General features: G+C 40.8%; 3 protein-coding genes across 4 annotated transcripts in view; 2 read left to right on the top strand and 1 right to left on the bottom strand.

Annotated features, from left to right (window-relative positions):
• The window catches only part of LOC100706434 (adenylate cyclase type 1), a 39,209-nt gene extending 28,426 nt beyond the window's left edge, over positions 1-10,783 (top strand). The window contains exons 7-20 of one of the 2 annotated variants that reach the window (XM_013270653.3): positions 342-483; positions 2,158-2,313; positions 3,919-4,116; positions 4,221-4,318; positions 4,467-4,551; positions 5,066-5,155; positions 5,645-5,907; positions 6,647-6,773; positions 7,417-7,578; positions 7,664-7,810; positions 7,901-7,999; positions 8,114-8,228; positions 8,393-8,517; positions 8,642-10,783. In XM_013270653.3, coding sequence (XP_013126107.1) covers positions 342-483; positions 2,158-2,313; positions 3,919-4,116; positions 4,221-4,318; positions 4,467-4,551; positions 5,066-5,155; positions 5,645-5,907; positions 6,647-6,773; positions 7,417-7,578; positions 7,664-7,810; positions 7,901-7,999; positions 8,114-8,228; positions 8,393-8,517; positions 8,642-9,067 — 2,233 coding nt within the window. In that variant the 3' untranslated portion in view covers positions 9,068-10,783. The remainder of the gene's footprint in view (positions 1-341; positions 484-2,157; positions 2,314-3,918; positions 4,117-4,220; positions 4,319-4,466; positions 4,552-5,065; positions 5,156-5,644; positions 5,908-6,646; positions 6,774-7,416; positions 7,579-7,663; positions 7,811-7,900; positions 8,000-8,113; positions 8,229-8,392; positions 8,518-8,641) is intronic. The other variant, XM_005476363.3, reaches the window with a different exon arrangement.
• A 4,273-nt stretch (positions 10,784-15,056) lies between these two features.
• Positions 15,057-17,821, top strand: LOC100702148 (insulin-like growth factor-binding protein 1). Its single transcript, XM_003438121.3, has 5 exons — positions 15,057-15,473; positions 15,612-15,754; positions 15,912-16,040; positions 16,175-16,274; positions 16,859-17,821. The coding sequence occupies exons 1-5, from the start codon at positions 15,128-15,130 to the stop codon at positions 16,882-16,884; spliced, it is 744 nt and encodes a 247-aa protein (XP_003438169.1). The 5' UTR covers positions 15,057-15,127; the 3' UTR covers positions 16,885-17,821.
• Positions 17,822-18,329: 508 nt separating this feature from the next.
• On the bottom strand, positions 18,330-23,436 carry LOC102082028 (insulin-like growth factor-binding protein 3). Its single transcript, XM_005476362.4, has 4 exons — positions 22,594-23,436; positions 21,733-21,974; positions 20,841-20,960; positions 18,330-18,904 (listed from the first exon to the last, which is right to left on the bottom strand). The coding sequence occupies exons 1-4, from the start codon at positions 22,964-22,966 to the stop codon at positions 18,779-18,781; spliced, it is 861 nt and encodes a 286-aa protein (XP_005476419.1). The 5' UTR covers positions 22,967-23,436; the 3' UTR covers positions 18,330-18,778.
• Positions 23,437-23,637: the final 201 nt, after the last annotated feature.

The following is a 23,637-nucleotide window of genomic DNA, read 5'->3' as shown; positions in this document are numbered from 1 at the left end:
ACTGTGTTTTTAAAGCATTAGTCAGTGATTTAAGCTAAATCGGGAAACAAGGCCAAGTGCAGAGAAGATCCTTACGGTTGAATTTTCCCCACTGGACAAGGAAATAAAGAGAAGCACAGAAACAGATTCGATTCATCCACAAACTTCAGGCAATGCAATTGTGTTTATCATTACAAACAAATTACCCAAAGAATCATATTAAGACCCACCAAAGCAGAATTTCAGAAGTTATTGTGAACACATCCTTTAGCTCTTGACTCTTTTGCAACAGACCTTCTCAGGTCTGTGTGCTTATAAGACTTGTTTTAATATTTGCTCTGCTTGCCTTATCTGTCCCACAGGAAAGTTCACATTACCAGATCTACACTCGAGTGCCTAAATGGAGACTATGAGGTGGAGCCTGGAAACGGCCATGAAAGGAGCGCCTTCCTTCAAAAACATGAAATCGAAACCTTCTTTATAGTGCCATCTCACCGACGGAAGGTACCTAATTGCACTTCTGTGTTTAGTAATATTCTGTATTTATATCTTCAATAAAATTGAATGAAATTACAGCTATAGTTTTCTATTTGTTTAAACCATTGCCTTTTAATACTGAGACAGTTTACTGTACACATTAGCTTCCATAGGTAATCCATATTAATTGACCTAACTGGTAAATCAGAACAGGACAGGTTGACAAAGCAGGTTTATCCTGGCCAGTCACTATACTTCAGTAGAAGGATCTACTAGAAAACATGCTTCAAAGACTGTAGAAATGTAGTGCAGTTTGACTACAGTGCTCTCGCCCATTTGTTGTTGAGCTGATCTCACGTTCAGCCTGTAATGGATTGGACTGGGGCTATAGAGAGAAAGAAGAAAAAACAACAGCCCGTGGCATCTATCATCTTAAATTTGCACAGTCCGACAAACTTAAAGAGATATGTGTGTGTCAGTGCATCCACATAAGCATGCACATTTCCAACAGATGTGCCCCAAGCAGCTGGAGAGGGAATTTCAGTCTTGTTACTGTATAACTCTATAGAGCCTTCCTTCTCCTCTCTCCTCTCCTCTCCTCTCCTCTCCTCTCCTCTCCTCTCCTCTCCTCTCCTCTCCTCTCCTCTCCTCTCCTCTCCTCTCCTCCCTTCTACCTGCCTAACAATATTTCTTGCAGCAGGTTTTATGTTATGCAAGCCCACGCTTGCACATAGGTTACACGGCGCCTTATATGAACCTGTTTTATCCCCGTTGCGTGTATTTTTCTTTGAAATGTGAGAGACTTGGCTAATCCTCTTAATATAGCTGATGGTTTAACTTCATCAAAGACATGGCTCAGAGTAAGATATGCACAGACTGTATTGTTGGATAGGCTGATATTCTCACTTAGAGACATACAGTGGGGTTACAGATTAAAGGAAAAGCTGAACCCTTGACCCCAACAATCAAGGGGTTGAAGTAGTTTCATAATGTTGCTGGGGGCATTTTGCTGGCATGGTTTGGCTATTCTTGTGCCCTTACAATGAAGGTTCAAATAGTTTTTAGCGATCACTTATATTCTATATTAAATGATTTTGTATCTAAATAAGCGTGATCTCTCCCACAGTTAGAGTGGCCTCATCCATTGGGTTTCACTGAGTGGTTTGATGAGTATGAAAATAATTGGTGCCACCAGCTCTCAACCTTGTTGAACATTTATCAGCAATTTTGGACTGATTTGTCAGAAAAGGCTTGTCACTGTCATCACCTTCCAATAGCTTTTGGAAGAATGAATTTCTGTGTTTCCAGTAGATTTGCAGTGATCTGAAGCTGGTGGACAAATGGCCTTACTAAGAAACGCTATGCTACATTTTCCCCTCAATTTGCCATTTGTCTCCATTTTCAGCTTTATGTGTTGAGGATGACATATTTTTGTTGTTTCAAATGGTGCTTAAACAAACGTTCTTCAACAGTTTACTGAAAGAGAAACGAGGGCATCAGAGTCCTAACACTATTAAAATCACCAAAGGACTGATGTACCTTATTTTAACTGCTTTGTTGAGCATGAGCATGATAATAATGACTGCATGCCTGTGTCAAGTCCATAGTGCCTGTGCATGAATTATAGACCCTTACATAATATATATTACTGTATGGGATATCATGACTAAATACTTGTTCCCATTTCTTATCTGGTGGCAGATATTCCCAGGATTGATTCTTTCGGATATAAAGCCCGCCAAAAAGATGAAGTTCAAAACTGTGTGCTACTTACTAGTGCAGCTTATGCACTGCAGGAAGATGTTCAAGGCTGAGATTCCCTTCTCCAATGTCATGAACTGCGAGGACGGTGATAAGGTATAAACTCTCAGTGTCTGTGTTGACGTTTCTGTGTTTGTTCTTATTGTGATTTCCGAATAGACGCTACGCTGAGTGAAAAACTGGTGAAAAAGTAGGCTTGTGTGTTCTGTGTCATAGGAAAAGGGGTAATGGAGCATCCTTTTTTAAAGTTCCCTATCCAGTCAGTATGTTGGTCTTGGCAGAAATGTCAGTGAGCCTGTAAATATGGCTATCTGTTAAAAGAACAGTTATGTTATTTAACCTTATGTGTCTGTAAATTTTTGCACCTACTGCTTAAACAAGGAGTTTCCTGGGTCCGTGTGTGTGTGTTTGTGTGTGTGCAGTACATATTTTCCTGTTAGTAAGGTCTGTAGAAGTTATATATAAACTTAAACGTACAATAACGTTGGTTTGTGTGTAACATATTTTGCAAGTGGCTTTTTTTTCATAGAAATTTATGGAAGTTTCAGTTTTTAAGATGTTGCCCTCATTCAAAAAACCTTTACCTCACACTGCATGATTGTGTGTCTCCCCATTAACGGTAATCACACCATCCTCCCATCAGAGACAACAAGCAGATTAGCATAATACACAGAAATAGTAAAAACTGATGGCCTTTGTCATGAGCGGTTTAGTTTTAGTAAACCTTCCACTGAATGTTAAATTCAAATTCAGGCCACACACACTAGTACTGAGTGAAAAGATGTATGCATTCAAGGCACGAATGCAAGCAATATGAGGGACAAGGGATGAATGAATAGGATAGCTGGTGCAGCAGACACGGTTACATGATGTGTCCCGTGCTGCACTGAGCACAATATAGAACATAAGGAGAGGTCAGGATCTGCAGGCCACTGTGTTTCTGCCTTATAAATATCCAAAACAAGAGATTGGGGAATGCACAAAGAAATGGGGGGGGGAGTGAAAATGGGGCAGATGTAAAGATTGGACGGGTGAAGGGGATCTAAACAGAAGCAAGGAAAAAAGTGAATATATGGAAGCAGGTAAGAAAATAAGGAAAAAAAATATGAAAAAATAAAGAATGAATATACATAAGATGAATGAGTAAGAGCAAGGTGAGGTAAGAAGATGGTATTACAAAAAAACTGAAATGGAAAATAAGAAGTAAGGAAGTGGATACACTTAGAGAAGAGACAAAGAAAGGAGACAGTGGCACAGAACACGAAGCAGAAGAAATCAGTGACATCCGTGAGCTGAGCACATCCATGTCATGTCACGAGCTCGTGAACACTGGTGATCCTTGATCATGCTCTGATCACCTACTGTGCTGTGTTCAGATAGCATGCTAACTTACATGAACAAACACACCTACACGTACACACACACACACATACCCAAGGTGTTTGCTAAGCTGCTCACTTTGGCTGCCGAGGACACAGCAGGGTGCTTTCAGTAATGAAGTTAAGTGTGAAGGCAATGTCCTAATTTGAAAGTATAATCAGCTGCCTGTGTTTATTGTTGACTCTTATTCACCCTTGTTCCTAATATGATAATACTCAGGCATTGCAGAGAATACAGGGTGCTGTATTCACCAAACTATTGTTGTTTAAGCTCTGCATTGTGAAGTCAGTCGAGATTTCTTTTTATTCTGTTTTCCACCAGCGGAGGGCCATGCGAACGGCTCCACAGAAAATGAGGAACCGCTCCAACGCTAACCAGGCTAATGTGATCCAGAGCAGCCCCAGAACACGGGTCAACCGCTACATCGGTCGGCTGATTGAGGCCCGTCAGACCGAGTCTGACACGGCAGACCTCAACTTCCTCACGCTCATGTATAAATGCTCTGAGCGTGAGCAGAGGGTGAGGGATTTGAGAAACTGCACTGAGATGTTGCTCAATGATGTTACAATTCCACTTTTTATTGTTTGGTTACTCGCTCTTTTTTGGGTTTTGCCATTGTGCAGTACCACCAGGTGCCTGATGAGTACTTCACCAGCGCAGTGGTCCTCTCCCTGATCCTAGCTGCCTTGTTTGGCCTTGTCTATCTTCTCATCATACCACAGTACGTACCGAAAGTAATTCTGTGGTTCCCTTCTTTCCCTTTCTTTTTTTTCCTTCCCATTATTTTATCTCTTGAGCTGCCTCTTTAACATACCGAGGTCTGTCTTACTAACCCCATCATTCCCCTCTCTCCTTTTTTTTTCTCTCAGGGGCACAGTGGTGCTAGTTCTTCTCGTCTTCTGCATCTGTTTCCTTGTAGCTTGTATCATGTACCTCCATATCACTAGAATACAGGTAACTACAGATGCTTTCCTTATCCTATCGAAGTGAAAGTCTTTTTTTTTTCATTTATTAGAGCATCAACCTACACCACAGATGCATCTACCTTCTGTTATCTCAAGTTTTAAAAACCTGGCAAGGGAAATATTCTTCTTTATAGGTTTTTGCTGACCAAAGAGAAATTATAAATGTATTTTGTGAAACCATGTAAGAACAATTTAATAACCACTGGCTTTGAGGTTACGTCTATGCCCCTGTGTTGTATTTAAATTAAAATGGCTCTTCCATAATTTGACCAGTTTAGAAGCTTTTTTAAGCTTTGTAGCTTCTCACGTGCTTCTCTTTTCTCTCTGTTCTTTCCTCAAAACCAAAAAATGCTTGTCCATCAAAACATTTGTTCTTCCTCAAGCTGCACTTATAGTTATTAACACTCTGACAGATTATATTGGTGTTGTCTAAATGCATTCAAGGTATTCTAGGCAGTATTTATATAATAGTCTCTATATTTTCCCCCATTCTTGTCTGTCAGTGTTTTCCAGGGTGCCTGACCATTCAGATTCGCACTGCTCTCTGTATTCTCATAGTGCTCTTAATCTACGCTGTGGCCCAGGCCTGTGTGGTAAGTGTAAATGCAACAGTAAAAAAGTGTCATCTGCCACAAACTACCCACCTGACTGGCCAGCCAGCTAGTAAGAAAAATCTCACCGTGTTTTGAGCTGCTGCTGTTCCCTCTGATTTAACTGTGCCAGTGGGCCTATTTCAAAAATATGTTTCATTATTATTTTAGAGGTGTCGCTTTAGATGATGTGCAGTTGACTGTGAAATTAATAAAGCTAAAATTGTGACGTTATCATAATTTAATTATCACGTTTTTGCTGTGTTTACATATGTCATGTATAACATAAATCTGAAAGAATTCAAAGTTTGAATTATGGTCATACTATATATTAAAACAGCTTAGACTATCCAGCTGTACAGTGCTGTTCAACTCATGTTTTGGGTTTTTTTAATGAAAAGTGCAGACAAGGCAGACCGTGAATGTAGATGAGCATTAAGCCTTTCTCCAGAAATATTTCTCACTTTGCATCGCTGTGTTTGCTTTTGACAGGTGGGCTGCATGCCCTGGCTGTGGGGTAGTGCCAATACAAACAGTTCCATCATCATCATTGATGTGGATAGCGGCGCCAACCACACCATGGCAGAGCTTCCTTGTGATGGCGCCCGCTACGCCTTTCTCTCATGTGTGGTGGGCACACTTACCCTGGCGCTTTTCTTGCGTGTCTCCTGGATGCCAAAGATGGCGCTAATGCTTCTTCTGGGTGTGCTGTATCTCACCGTGTTGGAGCTCAGCGGCTTTCGCAAGACTGCAGGGTGAGAGGTTCATGCCACGACGTATTCAGAAAGCTCAGACACATTCCTGACTTTCCCTGAAGTTATATGACAACAATGAAGTGAGAGATCTCGCACAGTTGTTATGCATCATGCATTATGTGCGTCAGTGGGGTATCAGAGGTAATGCCTGGCTGTGTAATAAACAGATAGGCAAGAGTTGGAAGAGCATTTACAGTACATGTGCTGAGATGTATGTGTGTGGAGGAGTTGTTGCTTGTCTTCAGCCCACACACTCTTTCATTTTCCACCCTTTGAAGCAGCACACATGCTTATTAGTTCCAAATCAGAAGCCTAAAAGGACAATGTGGGCTGCATGATGGGACCACGTTAGCTATTTCAACCCAGTGCTGAGGGACCATGCCAATTTTATTAGAGCTCAGATCCCAAATGTGCAACTGAAAAAAATGATTATTCTGAATTTGTTCAGGTCAAGGTAAGGATTAGTTTTGAAAAAAAAAAAAAAACTTTTAGATTTAATCCTGCACAAGTTAATAGTAATATTCCATGATTTCAGAATACGTTATAAGCACAATAAAGTTGTTTTGGGGTTTTTTGGGGGGTTTTCATGTCCTCCTAAAAAAGTCCTTGTTTTCATACTTGGTGAAGTAACTCTACTTGTGATCACTCCCGACGCTGTGGGGGGTCCATTCAACCCTCCTGTGTAGTTTTCTGTGTGGTCTGGTCCAGTGCTGACTTGTGCAATTGGTCTCTTCCGCAGTGGGGGGTCCTTCCACATCCGGGGCTATGAGCCCATCCTGACTCTGTTGCTCTTTGTCAGTGCCCTTGCCCTCCACTCCAGGCAACTTGACCTCAAACTACGTCTGGACTTCCTATGGGCTGTGCAGGTCAGGAAGTGTGCAATGATATGTCTGTGCATATGAAAAAAAGGCTATGGATATACATTTCTGGAGGATGTGCAACCATGCTTCCAAAGTAAACTCTGAAAAAACTTTTTCTAGTTTTTGTTTAAAGGTGTTGCAGGGATCACATTTAAAATGAGCAAACAAGTGTTTGTGTGCATGTTTGATCAAACACAACAAAAAAAGTTGCATTAAAATTATCGAATGATTATTGAATCATTGCAATCTGGATTTTTTAAAATGTTTTGGGGGGTTTTTTTTACTTTTTACAAAGCAACCCAACTTCTTTTGGAAATGAGGTTGTATATTTATAGGCTGCCAGATGTCTGTTCTTGGCAAAAAAGAAAAAAAAGAGTAAGAAGCTTCTTTTGGCTCGGTTTCATTTGGCACTGAGCGTTTTGCATAGGGGGATAGAAGTGTTGAAGCTGAATTTAAGCCATTTAACCCTTTAACTAGCAGGATTAGTCATGTAATGTACCCAAGTCTATTAATCATACTCTGAGGCTTACAGCAGTCAGTGGTCTGATGCTCACAAGTCATTTTAGCGACACCATGTGGTGGAAATATGAAGCAAGCTTTGGTTCTCATAGCTATATCTGGATATTTTGTGTGCTACTTTTGCTGCCAGGCGGAGGAGGAAAGAGATGGAATGGAGAAAGTAAAGCTGGACAACAGGAGGATCCTCTTCAATCTGCTGCCTGCACACGTGGCTCAACACTTCTTAATGTCAAACCCAAGAAACATGGTGAGCCACGATAATAGACAGGCAGGCAGGCAGACAGACAAACAGGTAGATAAAAAGGCTGAAACCAGAAACGACTAATGAGCACATCTAAGAATATTTTTTACTGTATTTTTTTTTTCTTTTCCTTTAGGATCTGTACTATCAGTCCTACGCACAAGTCGGCGTCCTATTTGCCTCAATCCCGAACTTCAACGATTTCTACATCGAGCTGGATGGCAACAACATGGGAGTGGAATGCTTGAGGCTGCTGAACGAGATCATTGCTGACTTTGACGAGGTCTTAGTATTTTTTTATTTCTTTACTTTGTAAATTTGGAATTGTTTTTGCCTTGTAGTGCCAGGTGTTTATTGAATGTGTGCTCCACAGCTCATGGATAAGGAGTGCTACAAGGACATAGAGAAAATCAAAACCATTGGCAGCACATACATGGCAGCTGTGGGACTCGTCCCCACCATTGGGACCAAGGTTGGGATTTTCGTTTTTATTTATGTGTTTATCTTCTGTCGTAGTCTTCAAAGGGAATATGAAGGATCCTTTCTCACATGCACACTAACTGCTTGGTGCTCTTTCCCTCTGCAGAACAAGAAATCTGTGTACGACCATCTGAGCACGATAGCAGACTACGCCATTGAAATGTTTGATGTTTTGGATGAAATCAATTATCAGTCATACAACGAGTTTGTCCTGAGAGTCGGTAAGTACACATACAATATAAACCACCTTGTTGGATTTGTTGGGTCCGATTTGATGCTATATAAATAAAATTGAACTGTTTTGGTTCCCTGGCAAAGACAATTTAAATGTGACTGACTTTACAATGACTCTGTTTTAGTTTAATGTTTTTATGTCTGTGCACAGGAATCAATGTGGGTCCAGTGGTTGCAGGGGTGATTGGAGCACGGCGACCTCAGTACGATATCTGGGGTAACACGGTCAATGTGGCCAGTCGAATGGACAGCACTGGAGTACCTGGGAAAATACAGGTACTTGTTTTCAATTACAAATGATCCACAAATATGGTGGAGTCAAGTGTAAACAGCTCCGCTGTCACATCTACCAACACTTACAATAACAAATATCTGTATTACCTATGCCTCTATTATCCAGGTGACTGAGGAGGTGTATCGGCTACTGAATACCAACTATGACCTGGTTTGCCGCGGCAAGGTCAGTGTTAAAGGCAAAGGTGAGATGCTGACCTACTTCCTGGAAGGGAAGGTTCAGGGAGTGGGCACTGCAACCACTTCTTCGGTGATGCGTTCCGCCAGCCTGGCGCGTCGGATCCACTCCTGTGGAAAGACGAGCGTCCCGACCAATCTGGGCAGCGTCTCCTCTGCTGCCAGCCTCACTGCTCATCCCGGCATGGGTAGCAACATGCAGATGAACACTGCCAACAGCAGCAGCAACAGCCAAGCCGCATGCCTACCCTCATCCTGTGTGCCCGCAGTGGGTAAGGTTGATGAAGAGAGGGATGTAGAGGTGACAGAGATTGAAATTGAGACGGTGGCAGCTGCTGCAGATGTGTCAGTGTAGGAAGAAAGAAAATATATTCATCTTAAATAAAGCAAGAAAACCTGGTTGGAGGACTAGAAGCGTCTAGTCTGTACTGGCACAACCCAGGATACACCCATTCAGGATGTGAACTTCCAGAAATATGAAGTCATTGTATGGATAATCATACTTGCTTTAGGGATTTTTAACTGCTTGCCACTTTTCAGAGACAAAATGCAGAGTGCAGAGACGGGTACCCGGAATCTCAAATCCTCTTTTAACATCTCTGTAACAGATGATTAGATGTGTGGTTTTGTTGGGTTCCATCAGATCCAGGTATAATGAGCATATTTATTTTTTACTATGTTGTACATATTCCGTGTTCGGGGGATATGTGCGTTGATATCCAGAAAAAGACTAATCATGCTATTGCTTTTGCACTGTCTTTCTTATTATGCCAAGGATTCATTGCGTTATTTAGCGTAAAATGGTGTTGTTTCTTTTTGGTGTATGTAAGCATGCAGGTGTGTACTTGTGAGTGTGCGTATGCATGTGTGGTCAATTCTGAATTGTAACAAAACAGCACAAAACAGTCTCTTTTCTTTTTCTTTTTTTTTACTTGGAGCTCACTGGATGAAATATGCTTTTTATGATACATATTTACAGTTAATAGTGCATGACTTTTTAAAAGTTGACAGCCATAGTAATGATACTCCTGTTGAAAGGAAACCAAAGTACCGAGCTTTCCATAGATCACAAGTCGCGATACTTATATTGCCTCAACAGAGATGAGAGAGAAAGTTGCAGTAGACTGCCATGCTTACCACATGCTCGATCACTGGTAGAAGACAAAGGTGTGTTTTTGAACCCTGGAAAGACAAAATCAGTTTTCCTTAATACATGACATTCTTTTGTATTGTTGTGCAATATGGCATGTACACATAATACACAGATAGGGGCAGCTTTGTTGATGAGGAGGCAAAAAGATAATACGAGGAAAGGACAAAGGTACACAAATCTAAACAGAAGTCATACTGAGTTGGATTTGTGCTTCTATGGATGCTAGTATGCCAAAATGGGACCAGCGATGGAGTATTGTAGAACATCACACAGAGGACCAATGCATCCTTACATACAGATATCTAAAGGAGTTAAGAATGGCATTCATCCACACGGAAGAGAGCGTATACTGTAAGCACATGACTTCCACAGATGCATGACTAACTCCTTTAATTCAATTCAATTCAATTCAACTTTAGCCTAAACATTTCAAATGCTGTATGTACTTTCAAACATTTCCTTGAGGCCACAGAAGATTTCCTGCAGTGTCTCGCTGCTGTCATCTTTCAGGCATACACATTACTGTACTATTGCTTTTTGTTATCTAGCAGCTACACTTTTGAGTTTCTTCAAGAAATATTAGCTTTAGCACATCTCTCAGATACACTGTCAGAAACATGATGCGCTTCAGATTATCTTTATAGCCTGTATCTTTATCAGCACATAGAACTTTCACTCGATCTGCAAAGTGTAAATACATCACGATTCAAGTTCTTGCCTTACTCAATAAGCTTACAGTGATTGCAACTTGCCTTTTTAGATATATTCACTTTGATATGCAGATCATACTTTTTGTAAATAGTCAAAAGTTGTAAACTATGTTGTATCTTGTACAGTGTAAAGTTGGGTTATTGAATATTTTGTAATAAAGACAATATTGGTGTATAAAATATCATCAGTATGGCTATGATAAAGAAAGTAGTTTCTCGAGTTTTGGCTACAAATGTGAAAGATCACCTTTTTTTAATTTTTTCTTTTCTCAGACATTATTTAATCACTTTCATTGTAAAAGTTTTCTTTCTCAACAGGAAAATATGTAAGACAATAACATGTTTATCATGCCGGTCAATGTACTTTGACAGCCCACGGCTAGATGGATGTCACCATGTGTCAAACACGGAGCAGGGGCCAAAACTGTTTTCCTGGCACTGATGTAAAGTTTGTTTAAGGGTCACTCAGTGTAACAGTTAAGTCAACAAACACGTCATTTGCTCAGCTATTTTCCGAACGGTACATTAGCTCTTTTATGGGCTTGGAGAGAGGAAACAATGCTTCGGTTTTTGTAGTTTTATGTTGATTTACCTTGATGAAGTTCTTCATTTACTAACAGGAGTGATATCATTGAGTTTTTAAGTTCATGTCCCCTTCACTCTAATTTAAGCTGAGCTCAAACAGTAAACGGAAACTACTGCAAATAATGGTTAGGGAGCAACTCTCGTCACGGTGTCATCAGGGCCAAAGGGGATTGAAATGAGTAAATTTGGTCATTGCACTCCTGAATGGTTAGAATTACATAAAGACAAATAGCATATGTCACAAACAAGAAAATGTAACTTGATTATATATATATATATATATATATATATATGTACCCATAAATTAATGATTTCTGTGAACAAGAAAAATACAATTTGCTAGTCTGTTTTAAGAAAAAAAAAAAGAGCATTTTTAACACATTTCTACTTCAAAATGAATTTTGACCACAGTTTATATGAATTAATTCTCTCCTCATCAGTAGTCTATATAGATGAAGAAATCCATGATAGTCAGACAAATTTAATTTTTGATCTGTAGGCAACCAAATGGAAATCTTGCACACTGTCTGCCTTCTGCCTGTATATTTATTAAATTACTGTGGTTAAGTCTATTGGACCTTAACCAGTAACTCCACATTCTGGGTTATATACACAACACAGAATTATTATTTTATTTATTGATATTTTAATACATAGATCAAAATCTTCATTCCTGAACAATGCTGTAACATATTGATATAGGACCTATTTTGCTTTGATACCTATTAATATGTGACATGATGGAAAGGTCTGAAGTTAATGATTTCACTGATGCTATAAGTTTCCAACTGATATATGATATATACCTGAAAGTATTCACTAATCAGACTAAGTAATTGGAAGTCATTTGATTCGATGTTAGACTAAAGCATTTGCTATATATTTTACTTATTACCTTTAACTGTGCACTAACCTCAAGAATGCTTATTAGTTTCTTTTTTTAGCCAATTGGAATTAATTAATTTTTAATGGTAATTGGTGCAAAATTAACATTGCTGTCACAATAATAGTCACAATAAGCTGAGTGACTTTAAGCTGCATTGCTTTATTTTGCATGTGTATTGTAAAATTAGGCAATGCAAGTCATTTTCCCACCTGCAATGACCTGTCAAAACATCTACTGTGAAAAATGTTAAGCCTCTGCACCTGATTTCAATAATCAACTGATGACAAGGAGGCCACACTCACACCAGAAACTGCAGTATCTTTACTCTCGTTCCAAAAAGCTCAGCCATCCAGCTAAATGGACATTCAACAGCCAAATGTAAGCCTAATCTGTTATCACTATTCCTTGAATAAAGTAAATCAAATTATAAAAATGGTAAATGTCATGAGTAAATAGGCTTTTTTGATGGAACAGAGACCTGGTCTGGAGCCCATCCAGGAAGAGTCAGAGCTTGAGGATGAAACTGAAGGGAACAGAACAAGAGAAGGAAATGAGGGCGATTTTCCATTTCAAGTAGGTGTGGAGGAAGAGGATGCGCTGGCAGAAGATGAGAGCGATAAAGATGACGATGCTGCTCAACTGAGGGTTCTGAGACCTGGGAGGCTGTCTCGTTCCCTGAGCCAATTAACAAACCATCCACACGAAGGAACCGAGAGCTTTCCCGTGTCTGATGTGAGCACGCTTTCTTTTGATCTACGTGGTGAAGCTACAACACCAGGACAGCCAAAATTTACAAACGTAAGGAGATCCAATAGCAGTAAGGTGACAATAAAGGTAGGTGTTACTGAGTATTTACTATTTGCTTCTATTTAAATAAATAATAATAATAAAAAAAATCTGAAAAAAAGACTGGTTTATTTTGCTTCAAGGTCTCCAAGATTAAGTGGCAGAAACCGAGAAGATCTAAACGGCCAGTGCGGAAGCCAAGGGAACGCTGTAACAAAAACTTTATGGCTGTGAGTATAATTTTAAGCAAAGCTGTCTTGACTTTAAAAAAAAAAATAATGACCTTAATTAAATCTCTTTTTCCGCTAATGCCCTCTAACATATTTCAAAGGAGGAACCGTTTCCCCCCTGGCTAGCGGATCTGATGGTCAGCATCGAAGAGGCAACAACTCATCAACTGGTGGTTGAGTGACATTATCTCGTGAGGTGAACGTGAAACATTTGGGACACACCAAGCTGTGACCTCATTCGTGACAACCTGAACGTTCAACAAATTTTGCCTAACGTGCCTTATTTAAGGTAGCCACTGACAAGGGAGTGAAGTCCATGTGCGTGCCTGTTTTGTTTGTTGTTATACGTGAATAAACAAAAAGCATGATAACTGGTTTCATTACAAGAGTTCAATACTTGGAGAGAACATGACGTTTACATGATGTATATATTTTGTGCAAGAGTTAATTATGTCATTCTGTTATCTTCAGTTTGGTATTTGTGCTTCTAGCCCCCTGCTGTCTTCGCTGTATTTTTATTTTGTGTATCAATCCCTTTGTCAACCACAGCAGGCCAGCACTTGCTGCTGTTAGGTTCAACCTGAACCCGTTTACCGTTTCTTAAGTTACTAGATTTGGATACCAGTGAAGAATGTAACATGAAGGACCAAAGCTCTCTTCAGCATTCATATTCATTCATATCAATAAAATTTATTTTTCTATTTTTTATGAAAAAGTGTTTTCACCTAACCTATGCAAGCTAAAGTAAATCTGCATTAAAATAAATATTAAAGTATCAGTTCTTGCACATGCAAAAGTAGTAATGCTGTGGTGCTTTTCTTACATCATGATTATGTTATTAAATTAGTAAAATATGTGCGATTCATGTATAGTCTGCAGTACTTTAAAGAGGAGCTAATGCAGACTTCTTTTATATACTGCTGGGTGTACACATTTCTAGCAATTAAAATGTATAAACGTTTCATTTAAAAGCATATTTTTCTCTAGTTAAGATTAAAAAAAATTAAGATATTCAAAGACAACATATTTTACCTTCCTATTAAATGCAAAATGTACACACATGCAGTTCATGTGCTCATTTTTTTTTTTATTTCTCATTGTGCTGCGAGTCCATATCCTCACATTCATCAGCATTTTCTCTTTAACTTCATTTTTTTATCCACAGACTGTACACATACTTTTGTTTTTAAGACCTGTGTTTTTAGTAATTGGTCCTGATGACTGTATCTGTTTCCTTGGTGAATAATTATTAAATAAAAAATGAAATTAAAAGTTTTCAGGGTAAAAGCAAGTTCTTTCTCAGTGAATGAAAAGCACGGGATCACTGCCTGTTGAAATTTGTGTCACACATCGTATGACTAAAGGTATGTGGCATTTGACTTAGATATTTATGACAAATATTACATTTACTGCCATCTTTTCCCAGATAAATGTGTCGTTTCACCATTTCTGGGTTATGCAAGGCAGACTGGGTTATCACACAGGTAGATAAACAAGGTGGAGGACCTTGTTTGTCTGCCTGTGTGATAAGAGGAACCTTCACCAACAAGACTAAAAGGACAAATAGGACTTTTTTTCCTGTCAAAACAGTGTCAGCACCCACCCTGTCAGAATTACTTCACAAGATAAAGTTTTGACTACACCCATAAGACAGTTTTTAACATTAACAAGCCATTGAGGTCCTTGGATCACGTGATGCTCGCTGTTAAGGACGTTATTCACTATTCATCATTGTACTGAATTTCAGCGGCACTGTTCAGTTGTTTTCATAACTCTAAAGTTAAAGAAAGATGACTAATGCGCATCAAAACAACCTTGTTTTGATGCGCATTCCAGCGTCAATATTGACAAATGACCTCAAACTACGCAAGGCAAGCGGGGTCATCCACCTTTTACAGCAGCTTTGCGAAAAATATTTTATATCTGTGCTGACTGTGTCAATTATTAACCCTTCTGGAGGCCAAAGCTTTCATATAAATACTGCCAGTTCAGAGAAAACTTGTTAGAAGAAACTGACAGTTTTAAACGACGAGTCTAAAAAGCTAAAGAATTTCGTCAGAAGGAAATGTTTGGATTAAGCGAGAAGCTGACGTTTGTGGCAGCGGCGGCTCTGGTTGTCTTGTCCGTAGTGAGGTCATCTCCGGTGGTGGGGCCAGAGCCTATCCGCTGTGCCCCCTGTACTCAACAGAAGCTGAACGACTGCCCCGCCATCCCAGCAGGCTGCAAGCAGGTGTTAAGGGAGCCAGGCTGTGGCTGCTGCATGGCCTGTGCGCTCGAGGAGGGGGCTTCCTGTGGAGTTCACACAGCCCACTGTGCTGAGGGTCTCCGCTGCACTCCTAGACCTGGTGAAGCCAGACCACTGCACGCTCTGACCAGAGGACAGGGAATCTGCACTGTCGACCTCGGCCAAGGTAGCCTGGCTGTTTCATATGTGCTCATATTGATATTCATTAAATAAAAAAGTTCACAGCATTGAAATTACATCTTTAATGCAACCCCATTCCATTTCATGTGTCATGTATGCTCACTGTTTTCTAAAACTTCTACAGAGGAAGATGGAGGAGTCCCTGACCATGGCTCGTTGCAGCACATTCTGGGACTTAACCTTCCCTTTGATCACCAAGATTTTGCTGAAGGCCAGGAGAGTCTCAAGGCTAAGGTCAATGCCATACGCAGCAAACTGGTGCAACAGGTGAGGGAAAAATAAACAATCCGACTAACTGGTTATTCAAAGTAATTCATCTCTCTTTCCACAAGAGGGAGTAGATGGCTCTGAGGGGGTGTAGATAATTTGCTGGTGCATTTGTGTTTAGGAGACTGTAGCTCTCATTGTTTCTCTTCCTACACAGGGTCCATGTCACACTGAACTGCACGAAGCACTGGACACGATAGCCATCTCTCAGCAGAGGTTAGGAGAGAAGTTCACAACTTTCTACCTTCCCAACTGTGATAAGCATGGCTTCTACAAGGCCAAGCAGGTGAGAATTTAACTTTTTGTTTGTTTTTTTCAGAAATTTCACAGAACAAAATGAATTTTGACTCCCAAAAGGGATTTATGATAAAATACTGAGTGATTTATTTGTGAGAAATGCCATTTTTATTTCCTTTTCAGTGCGAGTCATCTCTCGTTGGACCACCCGCTCGCTGCTGGTGTGTCTCGTCTTGGAATGGGAAGAGGCTCCCAGGATCGAGCGACTTGGTCGGTGACTCAGGCTATGTCCACACGTACCCGGGTATTTTTGAAAACGGAGATTTTCCGTTTTCGTTTTAAAAAATAATCCCGTCCACACGTAAAGGCAGAAATGAAGGAAAACGCTGCTAGGAACATGCCAAAGCAGCAGGTGGCGCTATATTCCTAACCGTGTAGAAATGTTGGCCAATCAGAAGTCTAGAAGCCTCGGTGGGAAAAAGTAAACAAAGATGGGGCATAGAAGCAGAACCGAGTCGTGTATATGAAGGGACAGTAACTGTGTGTGTATATGTAAGCATTTAAACACTGCAGAGAGTACAATTAACAGTAACAGTATTGTAGAAATTCATTTCACCGAAACAACAACGTGGCGCACACTGTGACGTCAAAAAAGGCGCACACCTTTGACACTGCGTTTTCTCCGTTTTTCTCGTCCACACGTAAATGCAAAAACGGAGTTTTAGAAAATATCCACCCTGGCCGGAGTTTTTAGAAATCTCCGTTTTCAGTGACCGAAAACGCCGTTTACGTGTGGACGAAAGGTGCAAACGCATAGAAAAATCTGCGTTTTCAAAAATACCCGGGTACGTGTGGACATAGCCTCAGAGTGCCATCAAGAAGTTACTCACTGAAGGATGGACTCTGTTGTCACTCAAAAACCAACTTTCACACACACAAAGGCACACACATTAACAGACACAGGAGGTCGAGATAAATGTACCCTCAGCCACTCGATGAGCCGGCTCTCCTTTGCAAAAATGAAACTGTGAAAACTTATTTGAGTGGAGGAAATTTCCTCCCATCTTATTTACATGGTGTATGTATGATCAACTTATTTATTCGCTGCCTGTATATTCTTACAAGCATTAACCATTTGTCATTTTTAGATCTTTTATATGTTTGCCTGTTTTATTTTTTTCAGTTGTAAATATAGGGCGACACTGTATACATTTGTGTTTCTGACTAAATAACTCCATTGCTCAAAACCACAGGTCCATTACGGTGCCAAGCCCATTTGAGAGACTTTGGGATAAAAAAAATTTTTTTAATTCATTCATAACTAGAGCTGTGCACGGCAGGAAACAACACAGCAGCTCATTCATTCATTCTGTTGACATTGTCTGAATGTATCTCCACTGGCGTTTCCTCAATGGGTATTGGGTGAAATGCTTAAAGTGCCACAAGTATGTGCATGGTGGCCTAGCACAAACATATCAGTGCTCTTCCAAGCCACGCTGAGGTTTGGGATGGGTTGCTCATCATTCGTCTACCTCTGCTGGTCTCTGCATGTCCACAGTTTGAGCAGAGGATTTCTGAGACCTCTTCTCAGCTACATCTTCTCACATTAGGGACTTTATTGGACCTTTTCTTTATCTAACTACCTACTCTAGTATTTATTATCATTCACTTGTGTTTAAAGATTTGTTAGTTGTTGTAGCCATGTGCAGTAGATCCAGTTTCAACTGAATGCTAATTGCCCTGGAATGCTGCTTTTTCCATTATTGGGTTTGTTGTATATACTCTAATTCTGTGGATGTGCATCTTAATAAAATCTTATTTTATGACAAAGGAGTTTTGTTTTGTGTCTATCTACAAAACATTAAAAAAAACAACAATGCTTGGGTAACTTTATACTGCCTTTATTAAGTAAAAATAGACTTCTGAGGGTTGCATTGTACATGCAAACAGCATATTTAAACTGACCACTTAATCCAAGACAAGTGCTAAAAAATATCACTGGCTACACAGAGACTGGAGATAACTGTAAGGACCCCTTATCTCTTATATTCAGCTTATGCAAAGCGACAACAAAACAAACAAACAAACAAAAAAACCCACACATGCACACACAGTACAGATCATGAAACAAAATCTCTTTTTCTGTGGCATGAGACCCAGAGTAAAAAATAACTTTCTATGTGCTGTGTTGTCTGAGCTGCACGGTCCCAACCAACTCCCTACTTGGAGCAGGAAGCAACCGGAATAATGGAATTCATACAAACAGGAGTTCATAGTTAAGGCACTGCATGCTTACTTATTCAAATATACATACATTGTCAAGACAAAACACAATGGCTTTATAACAAATCACAAGCATAAAAATAATGATTACAAATCACAAGCATTTACACATAAGCAATGCCATTTAATTGTGCGTAAATGAAGAGCTCTCTCATCACTGCTTGTGACATGTCTTTGTGCTTTAAAATCAGAATAAGGCCTCTGAGATAGTTTCTTTAAGTGTAACATTATTCCAAAAGGTGTCCGGGTTGAGTCTGAGACAAACAGGTTATGAAGAATCCATCCATGTACAGAGGCTACAGGCTTTTTCTGGCCGGTACTCTTCTGCTGAGCTCTGCGCTGTGCCTCAGAAAAAGGTCCCACAGGCAACAGATAGAAATAGCAAACATCCATATATCGGCTAAGCCATCTCTTGACCTCTCTTCCAATATCCTCGGTTTCTCCATTTGTTTACAGTTCTTGCCGTTCAATCCCAGCCTCCCTCCCTCCCATCCTGCTCTGCTCCTATTGGGTGTTAGAGCTGTAGTACTGGGTGTCTCCTCGCTCCCTTCTATCAAGACCTGGCAGAGGCTGCCCGTATTTGTCCACACACCAACAGTAGCCTCGCTTTCTGCCTTTGGAAGGACGGCACTGAAAGTGAAGGAGAGAACAAGGTGAAGGGAGGGAAGACCGGTGGGGGGAGGTGGGAAAGCTGAATGCACAAATCCGGTTGAATATGAAGCATTATGGATAACAGGCCACTTTAGTCAATGAAGCAGAAAAGCATAGTTAAGAGGCATTAATGGTCAGATTGTGCTGAGCCTTTGCTATCCAACACGCTGTGGTATTTTGAGCTGCTTTTATGGTCTACCTCCTGTTACACACACATATAGAGACCTTTAAGGTAAACAGAAACCTGGTAAAATATTTGCTTAGTCCCGTTTGTGAACAACTGTGAACCAAGATCTATTTTCAGAAGCTGGTGGCCAGTACGAATCATCTGTTGCTGATTATACCCCACAGCTCCAAATTATGGGTAGGCCTACTACAAATGACTTACAGAGTCTGTGGAGCTACCCAAGGGCTGTTATTTTACTGCCAATTTTACTAAAGGTCAACCTCCACTCTAGTTAAACATACAGCCATTCATTTCAAGGGCTAAAGCAACTGTACTGCTGCTGCACAGAAGAGACTGGTCACGCGGGGAGACGTCCTTACTTAGTTAGGTCTGATCTTAGGTGGAGAGTTTCATAAACAGTCTTTATCATGATGAATTAAAAAGTCTTAGTGAACCATAAATTTTGGCGGCATGTAAAAAAAAAAAAAAAACGCAGGCTGTCTACTGGGGAAACAAATACATTAATCAAAATCTTAAGTACACTCAATTTTTTTTTTTTTATGTTTTTTTTTTTTATAAATGCATCTTCTTCATCAGCAAAATCTTTATTGGGTAGTTTGTTATTTTCCCTCTAAGAGGCATTTACTGTTAATAATCATTGTAACAAGAGCTGTTTTCCCTTAGAGTCATACGAGTGTTGAGATTGAACTGAACACCGCAACATCTCTGCCACTCCTTCAGTGCCTAAAGGCTTAGCGCGGTGTAGAAGGTCCGTTGTGCATAAACAAAGACAATGAGCCTGGCGTTGTAAGGCTGGTTATGAGATGATTGCAGGTCAAGAAGAACACTTCTATTAAACGGGAGGGACTGCTATGTAATAGGGGAAGCTGCCTCTGTGATGCAGTGGCGCGGGAGCCCTAAGTGCCTCCATATGAATGCGTCAGAACCACTCATTTATTACAACCCGATCGTGGGTGAACCATGTGAGCGTGGGGATGGCTTCGGCTCTATTTCTGTGTCTGCCTCTCAAACGTCCAGCAATTATGGGGCAAGCACATGGGGTGCCGGTGGCCACCTTGACGTCTGTCTCCCTGGGAGGGTTTCCGTTAAATGGCCATCGTCCCTGCCGTCAACCCCGCTGGGGTTTGGCCCCTGTGGTTCCAGTTTCCAGAGCCAGTGGCTAGGGTATACCTCACTGGTGTGGTGGTGCAATGATGAGGCTCTAATAACTACCAATGAATACATGAGGACAGCAACAAATCTGTAATTGGGCTGCAGGAGACCTTAAGTTTGAGTCATTCGTCTTGTAATCATTATGAATGTACTCTGCAAATGCTGATTTCCTTTTTACAGCATTTTGATGCCATAACCAAGTTTGCATCAAGCAGATCATGAAATAATGCACAGGCCTTCGTGTCCACTGAATAAGGATCCACTAAGCCAATGATTCTCAAACTGCTGGGCAGGTCCCACTGAGGGGGCAATGAGCCACTGGTGGTGGGCACAAACAACCAGGAGAAACTAAGAAGACTGACTATGATGTCCTTGCTGATGAACTTGCACTAACATTTTTTTTAAAGTAAAATTCATCTTGAATTCTTTTAGATTGTTAAATGTCGATAAACACTGTAGGGTGTGGGGTGCAAGCATTCTTTTGGCTTCTGAAGTGAGGCCTGCCAGAAAAAGCTTGAGAACCACTGCACTACTAAAACACTCAAATATCAAATTATTATGTATACTTTTTCTCACCTGCTTTTTCTTATAGAAGCCCTTCTTGTCACAGTTTGGTATGCGGAAACCTCGGGGGTTGAGAATGTTGGCGATCTTGAGGTTGCTGAGAATGCTCTCAATCTCTCTTCGGCAGGGGCCCTGTGAATGAGGGAAGACATCACCAGTTTTTAGTACCTTCCTTTAACGTCAGAAATTCTATAGTCTCATTTTGAAGACAGATAAAAAGCGAATAAAGCATTTATATTTCCTCATTAGCAATGCCATTTGGCGGTGGGTTTTTGACATTAATGTTTTGGTGAATTAACACTTTAATAAAGCTGACTCACGCTGCCCTGCTGTAATACCTAAACAATGGTGGCTGCAATATGAAAGAGGTGGCAGATGAGGAATGAATTCATCTGGCTTGTGAAGGTTTAGCAGTTTGCCAAAGCTGCTTAGAAGTCTTACACAAAGACTCGGGGGGGCTAAAGTGAATTCAAACAGCTCAAAGACGGAGTCAAAAGGCTTGTCCTCAAGTCCAAGTACTCAAGTCACTAATCAGAACAGCCAGTCAAAGCCCATTACTACAGTGTGCTCACTTCTCGGGCCAAAGAGAAGATCAAAATAGCAGCAGGGCTTCCCAACAGGCACTCACATAAGCCAATCCATCATTCGCTGGCTCTCAGTATACCCGGCACGCGGACGCCTTGTGGCCAAACAACCGCCTGACCCAGGTCAGCCGCAGGGCTATGGCACCCGCTTGCTGCCATGCCATTCTACTGGCTCACAATCTCTGCCAAACGTCAGCACCGCTACCCAAAGCATTTCATCACCCGCAGGGGGAAAAAAACACCAAAGCACAGAGGAAGAAGAGAAAAACATTCCTCCAGTGTGCTCTGAAGACAGAAAAAATATTGGTTGTGGTACTTACATACTCAGGCTCCCGCTTGGTCTCTAGAGAGTTTTGTTGATCTGTGACGAGTGGTCCCGGTAGCTCCTCCGTTTTAAACAACTGGGCTCTTCTCTGCTGTTCCCGTCTCAGGATGTCTGGGGGGATGAAGGGGTGAAGTGGAGGCTTAAATGGTCCAATAGGTCTGTGGGTGCTGTACGTAGTGGTCTGAACACCCGAATCAGTGGAATTACGCTCTTCATCCTGAGTATCAGCATTCTCTGCTAAAAGATTGTGAAAATAAAGTGTTTATTAACAAACATAGCAGAGTGTTATTTTCACATTTTTTTCAACGGGCTAGGGTTCAGGGGAGGGACATGGGTATTGTGTCTTTTAAAAGCATCTTCTGAAAAACTTTAGAAAACCATTTAAAATATGACTTCCAGCAAAAATTAAAATAAATATTCCACGTTTTTGTTTTGTTTTGTTTTTTATTTGATTTCATTCAAAAGTACAAACTAAAAAACCATGCAACCTTGAAGATGCAGGCTAGGCTTTAATATTTATCTGACCTGAATTCTTTACAATGAATTCAGGGAGGGTTCAAGTCTTCCCTCTGCGGCACAAAGAGGCACTTCTTCTTTCCACAATCGAAATCTCTCCAGTGCTCACTGCTTAAAGCCTTATCCACCACCCAATATGTTTTCACATATTAGCTGGATTTTTATTGCTGAAAGTTTTCTCTTTTTATACAACATCTGGTAATTCTTACACTGCCAGACGACCACTGGCAAAGATTTACCAGTTCTTCTGCAACTACCTAAATTGTGGTCATTAACCAGTGATACGTAAGGTGTCTAAAGAACGCACATTGAAGCATAAACACGCACGCTGATGAATTACCTGGTAGCTCATTGACTGGCACTGTTGGTCTGGTAGTTTGTCGCTTGTTAGTAGCGTTTGCACAAATACCCCGTCCCTCCAGCAGAGCCTGCAGAGGTTTCGTTTCACCGGGTTGATGTTGACAAATGAGCCCGGAGCCACATCTCCCGGTGTACACGCCGCACGGCTGGCCGAAACTCAGCGCGCAAGTCAAGCAGCAGCCGCAGCCCGGTTCGCGGACCTTCTCCGCGCAGTCCTTGGGTAAAGGTTTGCACAAAAGCCGTGCAGCAGGATCACATGGTTCGCATCTGATAACAGGTCCGAACGCACCTGACCTCCAGGTGAACGTTGCCAGGACAAAAGTCATGCAAAGTGCGCGAAAACAGGAATCCATGGTGCTGTGTCTGAGAGCGTATGAAGTAAGGAGGCGCGCTGTCCTGCCGTGGGGACTTTTCACTGGGCAGCTTCTCTCTCATTCACATAAAGACAGCGGACAAAACATCTCAATATATAGACCCCAATGACTGTAGTCACACCCCCGAATAGCTTGTGGTGTGCTGATGAATTGCGTCTACTCCGTTATTCCTTCAAGACATCAGAGAAATATGTTGGGGTTTTGCTGAAAAGCAGGGCAAGATCTAAGGTGTGGCTCTTTAAGATAGATATTAAATAGCAGTAAAAAGGGAAAAAAAGAAAATCTCAGGCCAAGGCATTTATTTCCTTCACCCTCTCACTCATGACTTTTAAGTGAACGATGTAGTTGAGATCTTTAAAAAAAAATTGAATAATCAAAATGTAATCAAGAGGATTACAAGCACGGTACTAATGATGTTCCACAAAAATAAATGAAATAGTAATAAAAACAAATACATATTTGCAGTTTACTGACGGTGCGTATAAAGTCTTAAGTCCCCACACGAGAAGAAACTCAGCAATCTGCTATGTTCGCCTTAATCCATAGGGGGAGCCAGTTGTCATGTGTGTCAAGCATTATTATTACAATGTGCCTCTTCGACTTTTACAGTAATTCATCGACACTTAATACTAAACGCTATTTGACATTGA

The sequence above is a fragment of the Oreochromis niloticus genome, linkage group LG18 (genome assembly GCF_001858045.2).
Source record: "Oreochromis niloticus isolate F11D_XX linkage group LG18, O_niloticus_UMD_NMBU, whole genome shotgun sequence".
NCBI lineage: Eukaryota > Metazoa > Chordata > Actinopteri > Cichliformes > Cichlidae > Oreochromis > Oreochromis niloticus.
This window is presented reverse-complemented; position numbering and strand designations above follow the sequence as displayed.